Source organism: Meles meles, chromosome 8 (genome assembly GCF_922984935.1).
Source record: "Meles meles chromosome 8, mMelMel3.1 paternal haplotype, whole genome shotgun sequence".
In the NCBI taxonomy this organism is placed as follows: Eukaryota; Metazoa; Chordata; class Mammalia; order Carnivora; family Mustelidae; genus Meles; species Meles meles.
Genome location: NC_060073.1, coordinates 58322805 through 58335428, shown reverse-complemented (window position 1 = coordinate 58335428; position 12624 = coordinate 58322805). Strand labels below are relative to the sequence as shown.

Here is a 12624-nt window from a genome sequence, read left to right as displayed (position 1 = left end):
CTTTTCGTTCTTTCTGTGCACTAGGTTCTCCCCTACGGTATATGTCTTCTTCTGTCCCTAATAACAACATGTATACTTACTTTTTCCACCTTTTCTTACCTAGACTCTTGTCATCTGCGCTTATCATTTCCCTCAGTAGAATTTCTATGATGATCTAATGAAATAATGTACATAAATAATTCCACATAGTGCTTGCCATGTAGAAGGCATGTAAAAATATTTTAAGATTAATTTATTACCTGTATTAACCTCTGTGCTTCAGTTCAGAATTAATCTGGCTTCCTTTCTTTCCTGAGGTTAGCAAACAGAGCACTTATGAAGACTTCTCAAACCTCTGGGGGTGTCTGGAACTATCACAACTCTATAGCAATTTCACAACTCCTCTGAAAACATCTCCCAGGGGTGTTGTTAGCCTCTGGGCTAGTCTGTCACGATTTCCTTAAGGAGTCCAAACCCTTTATCTGTCAAACTGTCCTTTCTTTTGCCAACAAATCTCAAAAATTTTTTTCATTTTATTTGCACTCTGCCAGCCAAGTTTGAAGAAGAAACTTCTTCTCCCTTACACACACATGTACACATATTATATAAAAAAATACTTGTATATGTAATAAATACATATTAAATATGTAAATAAATATAAATATATATAAAACAATTTGTCTCATGTTGAACCACTAAATAAGTTCTAGGATTCCAGTCAGATGTTGATCCAGGTCTTCTAACTCCAAAACCAGTCTCAGTTTCAATGATGACATAGTGTTGTGATTTACCCTGAAATAGGGTTGGAGTCTACTGTTGCTCTGGAATGGAGAGAAGGGTTGCCTGACTCTCCATCAGAAACATAGAGAACAAAGTTCTCTGAATTTGTTGTACTCTTTGATTTCCTGTTATTTAAATCTATTAAATATAATTTATTTCATTTGTTTTAATGAATTTTCCTGTAATGATACCTTTTCATTTTTGAGGTAATTCTCAAAATTATAGAAACAGCTAGTTATTCCATCAATGTGTGCTTTTGTGTGTTGAGTCCTTAAATTATCCACAGACCCTATCCATCATCTCTTCATGCCCCTTTTGATCTCATTTATTTTCCTTCATAGGCATATTTACATATAATAGCAGAAAACAAAAGCCAGATATAAATAATTCTTATGATCATGCTTTTTTCCCAGGCACATTAGAGAATATATTGTAGAAGTTTGTTTTATTGTATTTTTTTTATTGTATTTTTGATTTCTAAACCCATTTCTTTCCCAGTGTGCTTTACAACCTTAGGAGACCACCTATTCAAAAAACATTAAGAACCAGTGCTTTATGATAAGTGTTTCTGTATATTATTACATAAGAGTTAGTGACTATGTTTAGAAATCTATGACTGTCTGTCTATTTATTAGTTTTACATGATCCTACATGTAATATGTGTGCATGTATAATTTCTATAGATGAGTTTTTATTCTTTTTAAACTATCTTTAAGCATCCCAAGCCATTAAGGGTAAGGAGTTAAAAGATAAAGTAAGTCTCTGCCCTGAAGGATTTTTGAGTTTGTAAGAGTGCTAATGCTTTCCAATCTCTTACAAGTACTTTTATAAACAGAAATACACACACACAAAGTGCTTGTTGCAAACTTTCTGAGTCTTTTAACTGGTGACTTAACTCCTCTGAGGACATTATGATTTGCCTCATTCATATCTATAGAAACTGATGCTGCTTGTAGCCTAACCTCTTCCAGATGGGCTTTCAGATTATCCTAACAATCAGAATTTCCTATTATCTGGAACTCTACATTATCAAGGATCTGTCTTTTCAGATACAAAATGGCAAAGTTTAGCAGAAAGAGTAGAGTCTTTGAAGTCTGATATACCTTGCTTAAAATCAGGTTTAATTTTCAGCTGTTTGATCTTAGAGAAAGTCATGAAACCTACTATTCATTCAACATTTCCTTGTCATCTGTTATAAAGGACTTCTGGCTAAGTCCAGCTAGTCCCTCATGTCACCATCTGAATTTACACAGCCCAGTGTGCTAGAGGAAATCACGCAACCATGTTGACTTATACCAAATAGCTCACATAACTCCTTCTGTGCTTTAGATTATACTTAATGACTCTTCTCCTACTCCCTTACATTTTACCCAAATCCTTATTCTTTGTTGCTGACTTCACTTCTTACTTCATTAAGAAAATTGAAACAATCAGAAAACAATATCCAGTGCCCTAAATTACATTTACTCACCTAACCAGGAGAGTCAAATGTATGCTAATTTCTCTGTTACCTTATATAAGTTAGATGAAATATTCATGCTTTTTCCTAAAGCCAATTCTTCCAATTTTGCTATATTTTTCCTGTGTCTCCTCAAGAACAGCATTGCAACAATTTTTTTAATCACTCTTCCTTACCATAAAGTTTTTACCCTCTACTTGGCTATTTATATCAGCATCAAACATAATGTCATGTTTTCCATCAGAAAAAGGTGTTTCTGCCATAGCTGTAGGTAAGGACACCATTCTCTCACCCTTGACTTTTTTTTTTTTTTTTTTTTTTTTCTCTGAGTAGTTTCACCAGGTTGGAGTCTGCTAAAAACCACAGCTGTACTGCCACGGTGCAGCCTCAACTTGAGGTGGAGAGAAAAGGCAAAAAAGGAGCCTTTGTTAGCTAAGACAGGCAAACTTCTTAGGAAATAAACACAACTTTGGTAGTTTCAGTTTACAGTTAGGGCTCCAGAGAGAAACTGAACAATGAGAACTTGGAAATTGTTGTCATGGAAGAGCTCAATAGCTTTGTATACACCACTAGCTTTCTAAGAAACTACAAACATGTTGGTGAAACCTAAGAAAACCTGCTAGAAAGTAAAAGTAGTTGGTATTTGAAAATTAATTGAATAAGCATGCTCCCCAAATAACATGCAGATCAATCACGAAAGTTTCTGGTTTAAGGTTTATTGGCATGTCACCAAGATGTGCAGACACATAGCCAACTCCTAGAAGTCAGGCTGATAAATGAAATAAAAGTAATCTGAGAAGACATATCAGTGGCTATACTTAGCAAGAGAGATTTCTTGTGGGAATGTGAATGCCACAGTTTAAATTGACAAGTTACTAAAAGTTAACAAAAAGAAAAGAGTAACAAAAGCACAGCAACCCTTTAAAAAACAATTAAGAACCTAGGGTGGCTATGCTATAGTATTTAAGACATTTAACTTTCCAAAAAAAAAAAAAACCCAAAAACAAAAAACCTCTGAGTCTTTCAAAGAAATAGGAAAGCTTGAACCAAAATAAAGAAAAACAGTAATTAATAGAATCTGACTCCTAAAGGACCCCTATGTTGATTTTAGCAGACAAATGATTCAAATGATTCAAAAAATTCAAATGCCTTCAAAGAATTAAAGAAAATTGTGTTCAAGTAATTAAAGAAAATTCAAATGGTAAATTATTGAATGAATAAGGAAACTTCATATATGAAAGGAAACCATACGAAAGAAAGAAAAGAATTTTAAAAATTATAATAAACTGAAGTTAAAAAAAATCAATACATGGATTCAGCAGAGTTGAGGAAGGGGAAGGAAGAATCTGTGAACTTGAAGACAAATAGAGAAGTCTCAAGGTCAAATAATATAGAGAAAAAACATTGAAGAAAAACAGAGTCTCAGATATTTGTGGGGCAACATTGACAATCCAACCTATGTATATTGGTAGGTCCAGAAAAAGAGAGCAAAGTAACAGAATCAATATTTGAAGATACACAATGTTAAAAACTTTATATATTTAACAACAACTAAAAATTCACATGTCCAAGAAGCTCAAGAAACCTTAATTAGAATAAATATAAAGATATTAACACATAGAAACATCATAATCTAACTGCCAAAAACCCAAGACTGATAATGGCAGAAGAAAATGACTAATCAAGTTACAGGCTAAAATCTTGAAATAATTCCTGATTTTTTAACAGGAAAAAAAAAAGGAGGCTGGAAAGCAGTCAAATGACATATTCAAAGTTCTAGGGAGAAAAAAAGGCAGTCAACCCTTAAAACAGTATAATAAAAATCTTTAACATGATATAAGACAATAAAGAGAAAAGAACCAAAAAAGACTGAATCATATAAAAAACAAATACGATATGACAGATGTAAATCTAACCAAATCAACAGCTACATTAAACTGGAATCCTAATGCATTGGCGATGTGAGTATAAAATGGTTCAGCCACAAACAGCTGGGCATTTTCTTCCAAATTAGAGAAACACCTATCATACTACACAGTAATTCCTTTTCTAGGTATCTGCCCAAACATGTCCATACAAGGACTATGCTAATGTTTGTAACAACATTTTTCATAATAGTCAAAAGTGGTAAACAACCCGAATGTATTTCAACTACTAAATGAGTGAATAAATATATTTTATTTATACAATGATATACTACTCAGGAAGGAAAAGGAACAAGCTATGAATATATTTAGCAACGTGTAAAACTCAAAACATTATGTTAACTGGGAGAAGCCAGACACAAAAGACATTATATTTTATGATTCTACTTATATGAAATTTCTAGTAAAGGCAAACTATAAAAATAGAGAGCATATCTCTGATTTCTTGGAGCTGGAGACAGACCCAGGGCTAACCTCCAATCACCATCAAGGAGTCTTTTTATGTAATGGAAGTTTTAAGACTGTTTTGGGATAATAGTTTCACAATTATATAAATTTACTAAAACTCATCAAATTGTACCCTTAAAATGGATTAACTCTATGATTTATAAATCATACCATAACAAAGTAAAACAAATAAAAGAGCAAATTTTAAAAAATCATAAGGAGACTATTGCTCTATTCTACGAGAGTTCATGGTAAACTTGCTGGCATGATAGAAGTGAAGATAAAGGGAATTTGAAGCATGTGAAGTATATTTTGGTCTGAACTCAATAGTCCTTGGTAAGGGATTAAATATAAAGGAGAAGGTAAGAAAAGATCTGGAATTTTTGTTGGGGCAACTGGGTGGATTGTGATATGGTTAGTGTGATTTATTAAAATTAACTATAAGCACATAGAAAGAAGTTTTGTTTTTGTTTTACAGTATTCACTATGCTGAATACTTAAAAGGAAAGTATTTTCTTTTCCTTCCTTAAAAGGAAATTTTAAGTTTCCTATTTGATATCCACATGAAATGATCAAGTAGGAATTGGTCTGGAGCTCAAGACAGAATTCAGGCCTGAAGATATGCTTTTGAGGGTAATCTATATAGAGAGATATTAAGTCAATAGGATTTGACAATATCATTCAGTGAGAGTGGGATTAAAGCATAGGGCAAAAAAACAAATAAGAGTAGGGTGAGGAACATTCTTTGGGTTTAGCAATAAGCAGGCCGTTGATGACACCTGCAAAGATGCTTTCAGTGGTATGGGGAAAAACTCTCACTAGAGTGAACTGCAAATAGAATGAGAAGTACATGGAAACAGAGACCACAGACCACAGCACTGAAGGGCTTTACTGGGAAGCTGAGGAAGGAATGAGAGAATCCCATCTAGAAGGCATGTGTATTCATGAATGAGCTTTTCTTTTACATTTTATCTTTTTTTCTTTCTTGCTGGCTTTCTTTCTTTCTTTTTTTTTTTCTTTGTTCCTTCCTTCCTCTCTTCTGCTTTTTCTCTCTTTTAGAGAGAATTTTAATGATTAGTCACTAAAGTATATTTGCATTTTGGTATAGCTAGTGAGGTACCACCATTCACACAGGACTGAGGCGAAGTCTGTATTTGAATGGTTGCCATCCCAGGTTTGAATTAGTAAGGAAAACTAGGTCCTCTGAAATCAAAACAAAGAAGATCAAAACACCCAGAAACCTTAATCATTATAGCTGTTGGCCCTGGAGACATCTCCAGGAACGGATTCTTTGCCTCTAGAGGATCACTTCAGAGGGAATTCTGGATTAGGATGCTGCTGGTTTTAAATCTCTGGCTGTACTGCTTATGGGGGCCAGCATCAGAAACGACTCTCATCTCCCAGACTAGGCTTTGGGTGAGTTGGGAGACAGACTGAGACCCAGGTAGTGCTTTCTCTGAGGACACTTTCACAGAATAGAGGAAACTGTAGTTATGGAGAAATATCTTTTATCTTTATCTTCATAGAGAAATATTTAGAGGTTAGGACAGAATGGTGGGTGTGGAGGAGGTCGGGTCTGTTAAGCCCAGTGTACTACTTGGTCCAGGCTTTGAATTTGATGACAGAAGTTGTCCCTGTGGCTAAAAGCTTATCATCTCCTATAGGACTAAATAGAACCTCATAGGATAATGTTTGGAGCACCTGGATTTAAGTTTTATTTTGGGGATTTTAGTCAAGTTAATTAACTTCTCTGACTCTTGTTTTACTCATGCATACTGGCAACAGTTCTTTTCTCATAAGAAATTTTTTTTTTTAGTTATTAGAAGAGATAGTATATGTAAGGAGCTAAAAACAGAGGCTGGAGCATAAATAAGCATTTAATAAATATTGGATTTTTTATTATTAAAGGAGTAAGATAATTTAAAACACTTGCCTATTACCTTTTGCATTCTCTACATCATCATATAAAGTGATTGCTCATGATTTCTATATATCTATAAAAAGCCTAGAATCCTCAGTTGCAGAAAGAATTTTTTCAGCAAGAATTATTTTTCCATTTCCTTTACATTTTTTCATTAAAATAGAAATAATAATTTGAACTGTACATATGAAAAATTCATTGGTGAGTTTGTTATTCTACCAAAGGCTAATTAGAGAAACAAAAGCCTGCAAATTGTTGTCCTTTCCTCAGTCCTAGCTCAAGGCAAATAGCAAGTATATTCCTTCCCCAAGTGAAAGACAAGGAGACAAGTGCATGTCTCTTACAGAGGACAAATCCAAGGGGCAGAACTGTGCTTCAGCCTGCAGCTCAGACACTTTAATAAAGAGTATATTATGCTCGTCCTGTCCTTCAGAAAATAGCTCTTCCACTTGGCTGCCTGGGTGGAAAAGAGCATTGAACTGTAGTTCCACAGTGACAGAAAAGAAAGATTTCTGTTGCTTATCTTCTTCTCCACCTCCAGCCTCACATATGCTTCATGAGCTGCAGAAGCTCCTGACCTTTTGCTGTGAGGAAAGTTTAGGTTTGACTCTGTCCCTGGCCTGTCACTGGTATTGACAGAGACAGAGTTAGGTTGAGTCCAGCTGGGGATACAAGCTGGACATAGTGACACTTCTGGCACATATTCCACTCCTGTTTCTGCCCTCGTTTTTCATGTGTTCTTTGCTAAGGAAAGAAGTTGCTCCTTTGGTCCTCTGATTACCATGGCGTGCCTAGTATGTAATAGGCATTTGACAAATATGAAGCCATTAATCAATACATTAATTAAACATGAAAAGCTCTTTTTGAGTTCTTTAGATGTTAAGGACTCAAGAGCCTAGGTTGGGGGTGCTTGGGTAGTTCATTTGGTTAAAGGTCTGAGGCTTGATTTCAGTTCAGATCATGATCTCAGGGTTGTGAGATCAAGCCTCACGTGGGGCTTCGTTCTTGGTGTGGAACCTATCTAAGATTCTTTCTCTCTCTCTGACTCTCCCTCTCCATTCCCTTCTCTCTCATTAAAAAAAAAAAAAAAAAGAATAAATAAAACAGCCTAGTTTGGAATACTCCTCTTGAATTCTGGAAGGGCTGTGCTGGTCTTTGGGATTGAGCTCCTCAGATGGTCAGTGTGGTGTTGCTTTTGGGGTTCTAGTGCCTCAGAATCAATTATCCTTATTATTTTCTTCCTCTTACTGATAGTCACTACTCATAACTCCTACTAGCATATAATTCTTTCATTTCTGGTTTATCTAGCACCTGATTCCAAAATCCTTTATAGTAAGCATTCACAGTTAAGTGCAGAATCATTGAGCACAGATCCATAGAATTTCCCATCTTGAGCACTGCAACAGTCACTATCTGCAAGCCACAGATTTTCAGTGTTGGGCTAAACTGGCTGAAGGATGGAGAGATTTAGGTAATATAGAATTTGATCAAAATATGTAAGTAATATAAGTAGGTAGATAAACTTAACAGCATATTAATAGATTCCATGGGCTTATAAACATCTTGAGGGATAGTTTTCACAGTTAACCAAACATTACAAAATTTATAGATAGCAGATGAACACTGATTATAGCTACCCTTTACTGAGTGTTGATTCTCTGCCTGGTGCTCATCTAAATGCCCTATTGATCTTTTCAGTGATCTTTAACTATCCCATGGTAGATACTATTATTTTCATTTTAATTTTAAAGAGGTAAGGAATAAAGCAGAGATTATTAAGTAACTTTTCAAGGTCACAGAGTCATGATTTAAACCTAGGTGATCCATCTCCAGAGTCTTTAATTTTAAAGCTATTTTCTTCTTCAAGTTTCCAAAAAAGAGCAAAGACAGAGAAAAGTATGTAAAGAGACACATGTTATGCAGTATTTAGGTAAGAGGCCCAAAAATCCAACGGGATTTAAGATTTGTCAAGAGGTCAGCTGGAATGTTGGTATTCTTTAAATCTATAGTCTGCAGGAACAATTTTTCAAATTTCAGTAGAACTTTCTACAATGATAGAAACTTTCCATGTTTGTACTACACAATTCAAGAGTCAGTAACCATATTAAGTTACTGAACACCTGAAAAGTGGCTAGTGCAACTAAGGTACTGATGTTAATTTAATTTAATTTAAATGTAAATAGGCACAAATATCTAGTGGTTACAATATTGGACAGTGTAGAACTAGACCACTGACTTACGAGAAACTTGGAGTAACTCTGCCTGGTCTCTATTCATGCCCAAGCATGCAGAGCTCTCTGCCCCTTGCGTTTTGTCCAGTGACTTTTCTCCTTGTTGTGACCCAGGGTCCCATTCCATTTTTTCTAACATGGGTCCTGAGATGCTTTTCAATAATATACAAATTCACTTAATTTTTATGCAGAACTTTGCTTGTGTGTGTGTGTGTGTGAATATTCTTATTCAGAAGACTCTCCATCAGATTCTCCTAAGAGTCATAACTCAAACAATGTTAAGAGCCATGATAGTCCTATTCTTTTCCTTTAATCCTGACCCCTTATCAATTGTGCCTAGACAGGCCCAAAAAGTGATTACCTCAGGTGCATATTTGGATATATCTTCTTGAAGATAATAGCAAATAATTGAAATACAAGAGATCTGTGTGGCACCAAGATTTTAATATTGATCTTTGTCACTGCAAGTGTTAGGTGTTAATGTCTAGAATGGCCCACAAGTCTAGCTAAGCTTTACTCAGAGTAGGAAATGCAGATTCTGTTGACTCAAGATGTAGTCTACTAGAACAGCCTCACAGAAGTATGGAATGCAGAGAAGGAGAAGTCTCTATGGAGGGACAGGGAAACCACCTGCTGTAAGTTCAGGTCCTTTTAGTATCCACACACTCCCAGGAATGCAGAAGGTTAGAACTTTACAGTCCTTAAAGAGTATCTTTTTTCCTCTGTCCCACCTCATGCAGGTGGAAAAATTGAGTCCTACTGAGCATAATGTCTAAATCACCACAATTTAAGATCACAGCCAAGTTACAGACACATACACAGATCTGCCTATCTGTGTTTATGAACAACCCTTAGGTCACATTTGTGCTTGCTAACATTTCCTTTCTGGTTATTGGCATCAGTGTTAATTACCCACATAAATGTACAATATAAAATTCTTCCTTAGCAAGGAAGCAAGTCAGCTAACTCCTTGATGTTTCTGGATGAATTATATCCCTATTGGGTGCAGGTGTTGATTGAAGTTTTCTTTTTCTTTTTTGTTTCTCATAAGTATATTTTAGCATATGGTAGTCACTGATTTATTGCCTCATGGGGTAGGAAATCAGTTTTTATATCAGATTGTGAACATAAAGGTATTAGAATAATATTGAAGTCACTCCTTCTTATGGCTACTGTCTCAAAACATACTGTCACTGATTCTAACTGCAGCTGTTTGACTTAACAAATTCTTCTCTTTCTGCCCAGTCAGACTTTTATTCCACTATGTCACCGTTCAACCAAACTACTGATAACCACCAGACCTTCACCTTGACTGGCATTCCGGGAATGCCAGAGAAAGACTTCTGGATGGCCTTGCCCCTCTGCCTTCTTTACAGTACCACATTCTTAGGTAACGTCATCATCCTTGTCATCATCAAGGTGGAGCAAAGTCTCCATGAACCTATGTATTATTTTCTAGCTATGCTAGCTGCCACTGACCTCAGCCTTTCACTATCTTCCATGCCTACCATGATTAGTGTTCACTGGTTCAACTGGCGCTCAATAACCCTTGATGCCTGCGTCACTCAGATGTTCTTTATCCATACCTTTGGGGGAGTGGAATCAGGTGTTCTGGTTGCCATGGCCTTTGATTGCTTTGTGGCTATCTGCTTCCCTTTGCACTATGCTACCATTCTCACTCAAGGAGTCATCAGCAAGATTGGAGCAATAGTCCTGCTACGAAGTATGGGTGCAGTGCTCCCTGTGCCTTTTCTCATCAAAAGGCTCCCTTTCTGCCACTCCAATATCCTTTCCCATGCATACTGCCTCCATCAGGATGCCATGAGGCTTGCCTGTGCTGACACCCGTGTCAATAGCATCTATGGCCTGCTGGCTGTGATCTTCATCATTGTACTAGATGCCTTGATCCTTTTGATTTCTTACTTTCTAATTCTCCAGGCAATACTGGGCATTGCTTCCCAAGAAGAGAGGCTCAAGGCTCTCAACACCTGCTTCTCTCATATCTGTGCAGTGTTGCTCTTCTACGTGCCTCTCACTGGCATGACTCTGATTCACCGTTTTGGAAAGCATTTGTCACCAATAGTGCACACTCTCATGGCCAATGTCTATCTGCTGCTCCCTCCCGTGCTCAATCCTGTTGTATACAGTGTTAGGACCAAGCAGATCCGGCAGCGGATTGTCCGGGTGTTCTGTGGGGACAGGACTGGTCCTGAACGGCATCTATGAGTTCCGTGTGGATGAAATCAAGTCAGGGAAGTGTATCAAATGTAGCACTGTCCAATAGAGTTTCCTGCAGTGAAGGTAATATTCTAAATCACTGTTGTTTAATGTGGTAACCACTAGCCACACATAACTATTGAACACTTTAAACTTTGACAGTACAACCAAGGAACTGAACATTTAAATTTTACTTTATTTCAATTAATTGAAATATAAATTTAAATAGTCACATGTAGCTAGAAGCCACTGTATTGAATATTATAAATCTAATGGGTTCTAACATGCCTTTGCATAATGGTTTTGATGAAAGCAATAATTTATCTTAGGTAGCTTGATAGATATGAATTCTCCTTAAAATGGTATACAACAGCTTATCAACATTTTTTTAAATTTTATTTCTTTAAGTAATCTCTACTCCCTTGTGGGGCTTAAACTCATGACCCCAAGATCAAGAGTCACACGCACTTGCAACTGAGCCAGCTAGGGGCCCCACAGCTTATCAACATTTATATACAATAAAATTCACTGTTTTTGGTATATGGCTCTAATCAACTTTTAACAAATGCATAAAACCAGGTAACCACCAGTGACATCAAAATATAGAAAAACTACATCAAAATTCCTTCTTGTTACCCCTTTGTATCCATACCCAGTCCCTGGCAAGTCCCCTCGTTTGTTCTCCATGTCTATAATTCTCTTTTTTGAGTGTCGTGGACCCTGCAGTATGCATTTTTTTTAAATGATACTTTATATTGAAAGAAGACACTTATTGAATATTATTATTTTATTTCAAGTCTAATTTTAGTTCCAGAGAAGGCAGTGCTGTCTTAAAGGTTTGGATAAGATTTTCTTTTTCTCTTACTCCAGGAAGATCACTTAACAACAAATACTTGAGGTTTCTTAAGTGATATAAAGCAATGATTCCTTTGTCTGTGATATTCCCACATGAAATTATTTCCATTTCCAGTATGATTTTTTGTAAATTTTCCAGTTTACCAAGTCTCTCCAAACAGTCATCCTCAATATAATGACACTTGCATAGTCTTATTTTTTCAAAGTGCTGTAGGCCCTCCAAATGATCAAATCCAATTCTCATGATACAGGACTCGGTGGCATCAATTGCCTGGATCTTGTGTTTGTCCAGAGGTCCTGTTGGGAGGTGGTTGTAGTCCTTCTGCCACCTCTCCTGGCCATGGTAGCGCACCATGGCTCAACAGCGTAGCAGTCACTCGGATGCTGCCCTATCGGGTCCCACGTCCTTGATGCGTTCATAATCTACTTTATTAAACACTGCATTCAACCAGTCCCAAAAGTTTCTGCAGTCACATGACCATGGGGGTTTCTTTAAGCCACACAACTGCTGGGAAATTCTTCCAAACAGCATCACTTGATAGCGCCGGAAGAAGGGAGGGATTTTTTTTTTTTTTTTTTTGGTTTATTACTTTAATAGCAGTAATAATAGGCTAAGAAGCCATATCTGGCTTCTTAGTATAATGCATGTGAGATTCATTCGTGTTGTGGTATGTATTGGTAGTTTATTCCTTTTTACTACTGAGCAATATTCCATTGTATATCACTAACAGTTTTTTTCCAAGAAAATCCGCAGATTGTTTTTGCTCCATTATAGTCACTCTGGGATTCAATGCTGAACATAGGACATTT

The 12624-nt window shown here is 36.4% G+C and overlaps 2 protein-coding genes across 2 annotated transcripts; one reads left to right on the top strand and one right to left on the bottom strand.

The window, feature by feature from the left end:
- Nucleotides 1-10005: 10005 nt before the first annotated feature.
- LOC123948768 (olfactory receptor 51H1-like) lies at nucleotides 10006-10968 on the top strand. Its single transcript, XM_046015922.1, has one exon. It carries the CDS (start codon nucleotides 10006-10008, stop codon nucleotides 10966-10968), a length of 963 nt encoding a protein of 320 aa, XP_045871878.1.
- A 778-nt stretch (nucleotides 10969-11746) lies between these two features.
- LOC123949660 (ATP synthase subunit s, mitochondrial-like) lies at nucleotides 11747-12369 on the bottom strand. Its single transcript, XM_046017227.1, is given in 1 exon segment — nucleotides 11747-12369. A coding segment is annotated over 1 exon segment (600 nt). The 5' UTR covers nucleotides 12347-12369.
- Between the last annotated feature and the right edge of the window lie 255 nt (nucleotides 12370-12624).

What these genes read in the sequence shown, in the direction of transcription:
- LOC123948768 (XM_046015922.1), top strand. Translation starts at nt 10,006, where the DNA reads ATGTCACCGTTCAACCAAACTACTGATAACCACCAGACCTTCACCTTG.